This window comes from Tiliqua scincoides, chromosome 2 (genome assembly GCF_035046505.1).
Source record: "Tiliqua scincoides isolate rTilSci1 chromosome 2, rTilSci1.hap2, whole genome shotgun sequence".
NCBI lineage: Eukaryota > Metazoa > Chordata > Lepidosauria > Squamata > Scincidae > Tiliqua > Tiliqua scincoides.
Genome location: NC_089822.1, coordinates 47668635 through 47681505, shown reverse-complemented (window position 1 = coordinate 47681505; position 12871 = coordinate 47668635). Strand labels below are relative to the sequence as shown.

The 12871-nt window shown below is 42.5% G+C and overlaps 1 protein-coding gene across 2 annotated transcripts in view; it reads right to left on the bottom strand.

Annotated features, from left to right (window-relative positions):
* Positions 1–12871, bottom strand: part of FER (FER tyrosine kinase) — a 189641-nt gene that overhangs the window by 161708 nt on the left and 15062 nt on the right. For both annotated transcript variants that reach the window (XM_066614734.1, XM_066614735.1), the window contains exons 5-6: positions 3845–4028; positions 1121–1258 (exon numbers count right to left, since the gene is read on the bottom strand). In XM_066614734.1, the coding sequence (XP_066470831.1) occupies positions 1121–1258; positions 3845–4028 (322 nt within the window). The remainder of the gene's footprint in view (positions 1–1120; positions 1259–3844; positions 4029–12871) is intronic.

The following is a 12871-nucleotide window of genomic DNA, read 5'->3' as shown; positions in this document are numbered from 1 at the left end:
GGAAGTATATAATCCAGGACTATGGTGGGGGCAAAATGTTAAAGCTCCCACTATGTAGTTTTGTCCCACCATGGATACACCCAACACTATTTTTAAACCAAGGGAAAAAAATGGGCCAGCATATACCTTGAAAGTAACATACTTTGGCACAGAGTTTTTGCATTTTGCTTTGCCAGTGAGTTACCAATAAGTAGTGAAATTATCAAAAGGTGTCTGCTGTTTGCCCTCATACCAACACCCTAATTTGAAAAGTAAAATCATCAAATGTGTGTAAGATCAGGCCAATATACAAGGTGACCCAAAAGTAGGTGGACAGTAAATGATAATATTTATTCCACCTACTGTCCACCTACTTTTGGGTCACCCTGTATTTTATATGAAAGGGGATGAACCCCTACTAACTGGGCAGAGGCCCACTTTTAAAGTGGTGTCCTATTATATTTAGCAGGGGAACAGCAACTGTCCCTCTTCACTCCAATATGGTATCTTTTTCCAGTGGCTGTTGCTGGCATTTCTTCAGCATCTCTTAGATTATGAGCCCTTTGGGGACAGGAAACCATTTATAGATTTATTTTGCTTTGAAAACCACTTTGTGAACTACTCTGTTGAAAACTGGTATAAAAATATTCTGCTTACTAATAAATTGTTATTAACTAAGAAAAAACAACCAACTCAAGAGTACTTTGGAGATAATATATTCCTAAACATTTTGTCTTTCCAGCAGCATAATTTTATGTTCTATGCAGCAGTGGTTGGCAAAGCTCTTTGCTTCCTCCACCTCTGCCCTCCCTTCCTTCTCCTTTTCATAAGGCTTGTCTCTTGACAGTAGAGAATTTCCAGTACTGTCCAACTACACAGCAGTACAGAAGAATAACAGCAGAGTGGAATGCCTGCAAAGTGGGCCAAATTAATATGTTCAGCTCTGCTTTGGATGCAATTACACATGGCAAACTGTGTGTTGAGAAGCAGCTCCCCATGACAATTTGAACCACTCCATCGCACTTGCGTGTTCATCACACATGGTCACTCATGCAGGTATAATCACTGCCAGACTGCATACTATTTGGAGCCAATTAGTGTTTTCAAAGCTGAGACAACAAAATAATCATGAATAGTTTACCTGTGAACCTCAATGAAATTACTGTACTCTGAACTGGGGTCTAATTGTTCAACAGACGTCTGGATCTCTTTATGAACATTCACTATTTCTTCTGTTACAAGACTGGTGATCTGACTGTATTCATCAAGGATTCCTTTTCTGAAGAAAAAACAGGAGATATTTTCTTCTACGTAAATAAAATCAGAAAAACTTGCAACTGATAAACTAAAACTGATAAACTAAAACAAACTGTAAAGTACCATAGGTTTCTAAATTTCTGACTCCTCAATCACTCCTTGGACAATTAAGGTTTTAAAGTCAAGCCTTTGGGGGGCTCCCAAATTCAAGGGTGACATCAGAGGTTGGCTAGGACAGGCACTTAATGAGGGCCAAATTGACTGGGGCAAACCTTGACCCCTCAGCATCAGTGAAAGCACATGATGTGCCATAAGGGAGCAAATGGGGGAGCTCAGTGCTGGGCCTCCAGCAGCCTGGCATCAAGACTGTCCAAATGTTTTGCATGACTAGCAATGAAAAGTAAGACCTAACCACCCTAGAGTTTGTACCAAGGTACTTATGAACAATAGTAGGTATGGGGATTACTGAGAGACATCTGTTTCCGCTGTTCTGTCAAAGAACTAGAAGAACAGTATCTACCTCATCCCAATCAGGACAAGGCCATTATACAGGTATCTGAATGACAGCAACTAGGCATCCATAATGAATTCATTACCAAAGTTGTGCTTACTAATGAAACCTTGCCTCACCTGCACAGAGTTCAAGGCAGAAAAGGGAATAGAAAGAAGAGAACAATTTTAGAAGCAGAAGCAACCCCCTTTTTATCAATCTGCACATGAGGAAGTAAAGGCTTAATAAGTCCAATTGCAGCTGCTCCTTTCTCATTCCCCTCTTTTTGAAACTACAGAAAAAGAATAAGAGAGGAGCTAAAACCACAATACCAAACTCCTTATCTCTCTTCCTGTTCCACTGTGTGTTGGGGGGTGTGAAACGGACAAATGAGCAAGCCTTAACTCACACATTCTGACAAGAGATATTTACCCAGTAGTTTAGCAGAAGAAGAATTAACTAAATAGATTTTTCAGTTAGCAGGACTTGATCAAACGCAAGTCTAAAAGTTGAATTGTACACAACATGTCAAAATACATTCATTGCTGCGTGAACACCTTACAAAGCACTTCCTAAAAGTGAGATCAATCCAAACATAAAACTTAGGTCTACAACTTGCCAGATACTCAGCAAAATACTTAGCAAATCAAGTCTGCTAAAAAACGAACCTCTTAGAGTGATACAAAATCTCAGAATTTAGAGCAGAATCCAAAAAGTCAAACAATTTCCATACAGTGCACACACTGCATAGTGTTAAAATATATGGAGAAGCCCTCTGCCTTTTATGTGGCCCATCTGAACAAGTCTGATAAACAAAAAGACATGTTTGTGTGACAAAGTGCTCCCTTGAGTCCTAAGCAAATCCAATGTATGGAATAGAAAGAGGCACTAGGAGCCAAAGGCCCACTTTTTTGGCAAGAGAAACAACAATATTCTCCATCATTGAAATGAAAAAGGAGCAGAAGTCACAATAAAAAGTATAAGGTCAGCTGTTTTGGGAATGGTAAATATAGGCTCCAATTTAATAATTTACTTCAAAGATTAAAGAATGCAGTCTATGTGCATCTCAAGAGAACTATTAATATTTCAGCAGTTGTTTGAAGAGGGAATAACCTGGTTTTAGAATGTCTACACAAGCAGTTACACTAAAACACATACAAACTCAAAACAGTTCCATTTACCTTAAGAGACCTTTATAAAAGATTATGCTGACGAAAGAGAGAGAGAGAGAGAGAGAGAGAGAGAGAGAGAGAGAGAGAGAGAGAGAATGAACCATGACAACTTTCTGATCTCTTCATAAAATCCAAACAGGCAGTCCTGGTTTATGAACAACAGTGGTTCAGAAGACACCTGGGATTTATTTCTCAAGTTTTCAGGCAGCTCCTCTGTCAAAACTTCTCAGGGGGTTCTCTATACCTCCCACATGCACGCATGCATGCACTTGCACACACACAAGAATCAGCAGAAATATAAAGGTATCCATTGAAACACCAAGAAGGTCCAATTAACTTTACCTGCCTTCAGAAATAATACAGAAGTGAGCATGTGAAGGAAGTAGTTGGGGCACCACCACTGACAAGGCCTTAACGCCACTCAACACCTGTCTCACTTCTAAAGGCAGCAATAACTATGTCCTCCTCAGACATTATAAAGTATGGACAGCACCCACATGTTTGGACCAGCATGCGTCAGCAGCCCCAATGCCTGCATTGACATGCTCCTGAAGCTCCAGCACCTGACAAATACAGCATTTCTCTGCAACATCAAATGCTCTACTCAAGGAGCAGTCCATTTCAGGATTGTAATCATTGGGGGAAGGGTTGAGACTTTGCCAGCATGTCACTATGTACAAGGAAGTGTGGTGGGATCATAATGACAGGAAAGTCTCTAACACAGATCTTAAACAGGAAGGTTAATATTGTTGCAGGGGGTCCTTCAGATTGTGTTGCCCATTCATACAGGGCTTCACAAGTCTGAACTCATGCCTCTGTTCTCAGCCGCCAGGAGAGAGCTAAAGATAACAACATACACCATTGCAGGCCACCGCCACTTTAAACCAAAGTTCCATTTGCTCAATTAGGTGAACTAGCTGTGCTTTTGTGAAACTGTGCATCTTACAGTGCTTTAATCATTTCTTCTTGCATCTTCTGTAAGGAGTCAAGGAACAGAGGGAGCATAGTGTTATAGTACTGATGCTGGTGCAACTGTGCTCCTTTCAGGGCCAGCACATACTGATTATGCAACATGTGGAGTTTCATGGTAGCTTTATCAAAACGGTCTTTGGCTTTTTCAGTCTCCTTTCCTGGAAGAAAAGCAATATAAAAGAAATCAATGGTGATAACTTGACAAGACAGCAAATGCAGGAATCTGAACAAGAACAAGACTAAACTCAGCAGTTTAAGTTCCACCAATTTCAGTGGGACAGGTAAGCAGGCAACTTAATTCCCCCCAAGGCAGGCCTTGCCAGGAAGCAACCTGAGCCAGTCACATGGAGTGCACTTGGACAAAGTGCCAGCCCATCAGTTCACCACTCTCTCCAGCCTGCTTCCCCAATCCTCTTTCAATTTGCTTAGAGAAAAATTGCAGCTAGAGGGAGGAGGCGAAAGAAAAAGAAAAGCAGCTGCAGCTCCAGATCACCTCTCGCCACCTACTTGGTGCTTACCTACAATTTGGAGCCTGCCCCCCTTCCCCTTACTTATGCTCTGTACCACTTCTGTCTGCAGAGCAAGAGCAGTCTACGTACCCAGCACATACTGCTCTTGCTCACTGCAAACAGAAGTGGTGCATTGCAGGGTGACTGCATGCCACATTCGTGGAAGCAGTATTGGGGGATTCAGGTGGCAAGGGGGGATATGCTACCCGTGCTCCCTCCCATGAAATTCAGAACTTTAAATGGACTAGGCCTGGGGTCGGCAACCTGTGTTTTCAGAGCCGCATGCGGCTCTTTCAGTCCTCTGATGCGGCTCCCCAGTGGGGGCTGGAAGTGGGGCGCCCTTCCCCTTGGCCTCCGCCCAGCCAGCGATGTGCTGCGGGTGGCTGCTGGTGAATGCGGGGCACCGCTCCTCCCTGCAAAGCTGCAGCTCCTTCCCTGCAAAGCAACCCCCCCCCCCCGCGCACAGCAGCTCCTTCCTCAGCAGGCAGGCAGGGGCAGCTGCGCTCTCCTGGACCTGCTCTCCCTGCCCCACTGCGAGCAGGAGCGGGGAAGGCAGCCGGGCACCTCTTCCCTGCGCTCTTCCTTCCTTCGCCCTGCAGTGGTCAGGGGGCTGAACGGAAGAGGCAAGGCTGGTCGGAGAAGCGCGGGAGACGCAGCGCTGCTGAGGCAACGGGCAGGAAGGAGCGAGGTGAGCTGCATTCCTGTCCACACTTCCCTGGGAGGAAGCCCCGGTCCCTCTACTGGGGCCGACTTCTGAGTAGACAGGCAGAGGAGCCTGTCCACACTTCCCTGGGAGGAAGCCCCGTTCCCTCTACTGGGGCTGACTTCTGAGTAGACAGGCAGAGGAGCCTGTCCACACTTCCCTGGGAGGAAGCCCCGGTCCCTCTACTGGGGCCGACTTCTGAGTAGACAGGCAGAGGAGCCTGTCCACACTTCCCTGGGAGGAAGCCCCGTTCCCTCTACTGGGGCTGACTTCTGAGTAGACAGGCAGAGGAGCCTGTCCACACTTCCCTGGGAGGAAGCCCCGGTCCCTCTACTGGGGCCGACTTCTGAGTAGACAGGCAGAGGAGCCTGTCCACACTTCCCTGGGAGGAAGCCCCGTTCACTCTACTGGGGCCGACTTCTGAGGAGACAGGCAGAGGATGTCCCCTGGTTTTGGTGTTATGTGAGAGTGTAAAGAGCATCTCCCTATCCACTCTGTCCATCCCCTGCATAATTTTGTATGTCTCAATCATGTCCCCCCTCAGGCGCCTCTTTTCTAGGCTGAAGAGGCCCAAACGCCATAGCCTTTCCTCATGAGGAAGGTGCCCCAGCACCTACAAGGGAGCTACAAGAAGGGGCTACATTATAAAAATGGGACCTGTAAGAGGGGAGCGCATTATAAAAGTTGCATATGCAAGAGGGGAGTGCATTATAAATTGGGACATACAAGGGGGAGTCATAACTATAAATCTCTTTATTGTATTGAAAAATACTAGTCATTAGATTTTGTATTTCATTGTACCTCTTTTACATTACTATGGAAAAGACACAAAGATGACTATTTACTGTTGGTCAGAATTTTCTGCTAGGGAGGGCACCAGCCCAAGTCTTGCCTATAGCACCAAATTGGCTAGGGCAGGCCCTGGGAAAATAAATTAGTATTTAATTTAAATGTATTTTATTTTAGCTCTTTCGTTTTTTATATGTAATTCTAAATTTAAGATTATGGTGATCTTGTAACATTAAAATATGTCACATATTGTTTTCTCTGTAGCAGTTCATTCATTTCAAAAATGCAACACACTATAGTTTTTTTATACATAGCATAAAGGTAAAAAAAACTATATATGCAGTGTTATCTTCATTTTAGATGTCAAAAGGGTTTTGTGGCTCCTGAGGTTTTCTTTTCTCCAGAAAACAGGTCCAAATGGCTCTTTGAATGTTTAAGGTTGCCAACCCCTGGACTAGGCCTTTACTAAAAGTTGCACATTTAGTTAGCAATGGATATTGGTCAGGGTGCAAAGACATATTTAGGCATACCCAAACTGTGTGCAAAAGCAGTTGGCTATGTGGCATGGGATGCCTGCGCATTGAAAAGCACAAGCCTTAAGAGCCTGTTGTTCAGTTCTTTGGAATCCACTGATTACTCAGAAACCCACCCAGAGTGGTTTTATTTATGACTTCGGTAAACCGGAATTTTTTTTTTTTAAATGAAGACTCTGGGTGGCATTATAAGACTTGTGTAGCCTCTCCAAGACTCAGAAACCCACCTGGAGCAATTTTTTTACAACCTGGTTTTTGCTGAAAACTGGAAAACTGAAAACTGGAAGTTGTACAAAAATAAAAACAACTCACTGTAGGTGGTACTCAGTGCCTCAGAGAGGTCATGCACAGCCTCTCCAAGGCTCAAAACAGCTCCAGTCACATTCAGAGCAAAGACAGGCTCTGAAAACCAAAGATTTCGTTATCTGCGGGGTTTCAGTATCTGCAGGGGGTCCAGGAATGGATCCCTCACAGATACAGAGGCACCGCCTGAACATTCAAAATGCCTAAGTATCTGCACATTATTTCATGAAGTCTCTGGCCAAGTAAACACCGACCAAAAACAAAAACCACTACCCTGCCTTTCTTTCCTGCACAAAACCTATACCATGCTCTCCACGACATGATCTGTCATGCGAATAAAAATTAGGTTATGCATGTCATGTTAAACAGGATTATAACTTGATTAAAAGTAGTAACTTGATTGAAATATGCATTTTAATCAAATAAATCTCCATACATTTGCTTAGAAATAAAAAATATCTGAAGAAAAAAGCATATCATCTTTGCTTTTAGATCATGTATGTACATAGTGCAACAGCAACCTCTAGAAAAAGCATTCTCTGGTGTGAGAAAGACAGTGCTATCTATTCAATGGAGATTCTGCAAGTTCGCACATAATACCTTTTAATGAATCTGTTGCTTGACTGATTGTTGATACATTTTAAAAATCAGCTAAAATGTTTGCAATCAATTAAACTAAATTGACTGATTAAATATTGCGACTGTACGTATTGGAAATTCTAAACTGTAAGAATCTGTTCGGAAGAGGAACAGATTGCACTGGGACATGGTGGATTCTCCCTCAGTGGAGCTCCTCAAGCAGAGAATCACCTGCTGGAGATACTCTAGGTCTAGGAGGTGGTATATGCAGGGGATTAGACTAGATGACCTTGCTGGTCCCTTCAACTCTGATATTAAGTAAAACATACTCCAAAAGCCCATATCCTCAGCAGGCTAATACTGAAATAGTTTTCTCAGGCACAAAGTACTTACTGTAAAAGCATTCCCCAAACATAAGTAACATTAATATTTCTGCTCATTTCTTTTTAATTTGACAAAGGCCATTAAAAGAAATATTTCAGTTGGATAACTGCCATTATAATAATAATATAATATACAGTATTTATATACCGCCTTTCTTGGTCTTTATTCAAGACTTTATTCAAGGCGGTTTACACAGGCAGGCTTATTAAATCCACGCAGGGATTTTTACAAATTGAAAGAAGGTTCTCTCTTTCAAGAAACCACCACATTCAAGCTGTTACACTCCGATCTGGTTTAACATTCTGGCCTCCATCCTCCCACGCTCCGAGCAGATGGAACAGCTCAGCTGCAGCTTGCCAGCTGCTTCAAGGTCGCACGGTGCCAGTGGCCTTGAACTGGCGACCTTGTGGATGTTAATCTTCAGGCAAATGGAGGCTCTACCCTCTAGACCAGACCTCCTGCCCAGACCTTATATTGGAAACATAAATCCTTGGGAATATGCTGCTCATGCAATTTTCATATTTGACAGAGTTTCTTAGAAGAGCATATTTTTCACTGAGATATGTCCTAGAAGAAATAACTTAATATTCTTTTGAAGCATGTCTTATAAAGTAGAGCTGCATTCCCAATATCCGCATTTATTTTTAAGTAACATTTCACTTGGATCAAAGAAAAAAAAACTCTGTTCACAGTGCCAAATTATGATCAAATTGCAGATTAGCTTCAACTCTGCCACATTAAACCTGCCCCCCCCCCAATAAAAGTCAGGAAACGAAAATAAATCTCAATGCATATCTGTCATTTTTCCAAACCTTTGAAAAGGCAGCATTTTAAGAAGTACAAGAAGGCATTTCCCCTCAAAACTAGGGAAGAAAGAGCTAAAATTTCCATAAGTCAATAAAACTGATTACTTTTCATTTTCAAGATGATAATGGTTTAGGTTCCAGACATGTTTATCTTAAATGCATATGATATTTAAGACCACATACTTAATCCTTCTATTACAATATTTGTCAGTTATTCCATTATCCTCCAATTACTTTAGTGATCTTCTTAGAATCACCTTCTGGAGATTGGATTTGTGTATTTCCACCCATGTATTTTAATATAATTTCAAAACAATGTAAACCACAATGCCATCTACTGTATTTCAAAAGTATTTACTGAGTCAGCCCAAGACCTTCAGGAATAAAGTTTGAAACAGCTTTCCAAAGGTAAGAAGCAAGTGAGTCAGCAAGACTTACAAAGAAAGCCATTTTGTAACTTTTGAAAGAGTCCTGGTGTTTGCAGCCACCAATCTGGAGCCTGAAACAGAGGTTCATTCAACAAACTGAACACAAAAAGGTTCACATGAAAGTAGGTGTTCCAGAAGATACCACATAATTTGTTCATATTTCCTTTGACCAGAAGACAGACTTTTAAAAATGGTGGCTCTCTTACATTTAGCAAAGGGGAAGCAACTGTGTATCTATTCAACAACTGCACAGCATCTCTCTCAGTCGCCCCTTTCCCTTGTGTATCTCCCTTATGCCATTTTTGGATTGTGAGAACCTGTGGGACTGGAAATGTAACTTTGATAACTTTTTGTTGAAAAGTATATAAATAAGCAAAATAACAATAGTAGCAATATACATCTTCTTCTACCCATAAGGTTCTGAACAGCGGGGGGGAGGGGTTAAGCCGCGAACGAAACAGGACGGTCTCCAGGAACAGCTCTTGGAGATTACCTGTTTTTCACCTGAAACTGCAGGTCTAGAGACCAGGTAATGAGTGCTAGGAGAAGCACTGTTATCCTGGTGGCTTTTAAAGTTTCTGGAAAGTTTAGAGCTTGGAGAGCTCTTTTTTCAGGACTTTGCAGGTAAGACAGTAAAGGAGGCTACAAGCTGCTGAACCCCTGTGGAGATACCATCTGATTGAAAGAAGATATTTGGAAGAAATAAGTACGGTAGATACTCGCCTATAGGGCAATAAATTTGTCCCAACAGATAGCTCCTAAATCTACCCTTCGCCTTATCTGCGGGGCCACTCGGGGTCAGGGCTGTTTCAGGCACACTGCGGAGCAGCTGTGGTGCTGCTGGGGAGGGTGACGCACCACTCGTTCCCCCACTGCGCACGGGGAGCCTGCTGCTCCCTCCTTCCCACCTCGAGCGGTGAGCCTGACGGAGCTGCTCCGCTCACCTGCCTCCCTGCCTCGTTGCTGCTCCTGGGCATTGCAGTCCCGCCGCTCAGGCTCCCCGAGCCTGGTCTCCTTGGCTCTGACTTCCTCTTCCTCCACCCCTGCTCATCTTCGCAAGGACAGGAAAGGGGAGCAGGAACCTGGAGCGCGTCCCATGCCTGTTGTCAGTGGGGTTTACTCCCAGGAAAGTGCGTATAGGATGGCAGCCTTTGAGCCCAAGCCTGTGCGTGCCTACTCAGAAGTAAGTTCCATTATTGTCAATGGGGCTTACTCCCAGGAAAAGATTGTAGCTTGAAGATGGGGCAAGAAACGGGAGGGCTGCTTCTTCATGCGGTGTTTACAGCTCTGCATCTGCTTCTTCCGAGCAAGAGAGAGGAGGGGAGCCCCCCACACAGCCTCCCTCCCGTCCCCACTCCTGCACTGCCTGCTTCTCTCTGCCCTTCAGCCCCAGCCCCTCTCTTCCCTCCATGAGCTTTCACTCTGTTGTACTGTTTTCTCCCCCTTCTCTTCTCCCTTCCCCACTGTCCCTCTTTCTCTGCCCCCTATTTACAAGCCATGCAATCAGGGAAACCAACCAGGAAACCCCCTGACAGCCTTGATCCTGCTGTAAATCAAGAGGAGGAAACAGCCCTCAGACCAGGTGAGGGTGGGCTTGTTGCAGCTGCAGGATACACCTTCCCTGAAAGTGGAAACACTCTCATCAAATGTCGCACAAACTACAATTCAGAGCACCATTACTTAGGAATAACACCCAGGGAAAGCAATGGGTCTGCTTCTGAGTAAATAGGGTTTCAGCTATGTGCAGCTGCACTTGGTCACAGCCATTTGCTGTTGCTTATCTCTGCTGTGAATTGAATTGCACACTCCCAGTTGAGTTCTAAGTTGTATGTTATATGTAGAGCTTCTGGCTTAAGAGCAGAAGACTCTGCCTTTGCACTGTTTTGCATCAGAAGTGTCCTGAGAAATTCTGAGTGATAGATCACTTTTTTACATTTTAGTTTTTTTCCTGTGCTGGTCTTCAATCACTGGTTCATACATGAACTGAACACTAAAAATTAGCTATTGGTGGGGCTTTCACACTCAACTAGCTACCTCCCTTCCTGCCTTGCTGGCCCTTGCAAGGCATTCTGGAGCACTGCCATTATTCCATGCTCTTTCAAGTACCCCTAAAGGTCCTGTTGAGTGCCCCTGGGGGGTACATGAACCCCAGGTTGGGAACTACTGTTCTATTAGTATGTTGTTTACAGTGCAGTTACTCTTTGATAGTGTTTACAAAAAGATGGTGAAGACCAGAATTTAAAAGTTTATGAATAAAAATGAATCTTATGATCTTTTACTATATTTTTAATAAATTAGAGACTGTCAGTTCTTAGGTAACAATTACTGTAGGTTATTTTTCAGGATCTGGCCTAGGGTATAATCAGACAAAACTATAATCAGACACACACACACCCCAAGTTTATTACCCCGACTTAACCGAGGGTCATAGAAAATTATATGATTCCTGCCTCAAAACCTGCCCTCATCTTATCTATGAGATTGACTTATAGGCGAGTATCTGCAGTGAGTGCTGTTTATGTTATGCAAATTCTGGCTATCAAGGATTGATGTAGCTCAAAGCTTTGGAAGATGAAGAACAAAGAGGGGGAGGATTCCTCCACTTCGGAGAAGATTATTGAGCACTTGGTATTATATGGAGCATGATTTCATCGATATACATTTATAAATGCGTAACCCTGTACTGGATATAATTTCCTTTAATTAGACTTTGGCTTTTGGATTATTTTGGATCCTTCACTGCGGCAGGATTTTGTGAAATATGAACTGGTGATTAGGCTTTGTTGTGTCTACTAATAGAGACAAAAATTCTTCAAATTCCATTTAAAAGAACAACCAAAGGAACTTTATAGTAAAAGAGAGTTGACATCTAGTGGACTAAAAGAAAATTGCAAGAAGAAATGATGGAACTCCTAGAAGAATGGCAGATCCTGATCCACAGACAGCTGGAGAATCTGGTGTGCTCCCTGGGGCACACCTGGGGTGTGCTATCCCTGGGGTGTGCTATCTGGTGTGCTCCCTGGGGCATTTGGTGGGCCGCTGTGAGATACAGGAAGCTGGACTAGATGGGCCTATGGCCTGATCCAGTGGGGCTGTTCTTATGTTCTTATGTTCTTATGCTTGTGATGAGCAGAAATCAGGCGATTCAAACTTTACAAATACAAATTAGGGTGGAAACTTTAAACCAACAAGTATCTAAGCTGTGTGAATTGGAAGTAACACCAGAGAAAACTAATGATCAACAATTTGAGTTACTAATTGATGGGGTAAACTGGAAGAAGAATTCAAAAACTATCGGATTGGAAGGGAGAAGAGATACCACGAAAAATAGATCTTGAAGGGACTGATCAAGAAATTGTTCAAAAGATGGCAAGAATGTATCAGGAACTGGAGTTGTTGGGAGGAGCAAGAAGAGGATGGATTTTCAAGAAGCAATTGTTGAGAGATGTTGATATGAAGTTTATTAGGAAAAGACAGAAAAAGAAAAGAGAAAAAAGTTTAAAGATGATATGCAAGATTTGAATTGATATTCAAGATAATGACATGATTTGGTGTTAGAAAGTAAAGTTTAGAAAGTAATGGATATGTAATATATGAGTGGTTTGGTAGATCTGTTTATAATTAGATTTATAATAAGTATTTTGTAGTAAGCTGTATTAAAATAAGTTGTATTAATAAAAGAGTTTAAGATTTTATTGAAAGAAGGAACATAAAGTATGATGGGAAAAGAAGGGGACAGATAATTATGATGATGGAAATGATGAAAGCATAGAAAATATGAAACAGGGTTTTTAGAGATGAATATGTATTCTTTGTATTTTTTCCCTTTTTATAATTGTTCTTTTTTATTATATTAAGCGATATAAGAAATTATTGGTAGAATGAATTATTAATTAATTGGCATATGGTAACCTCAATGTTTGTATGTGTGTATTTGTGTGTGTTTATGTGTTTATGGAAAGGCAAA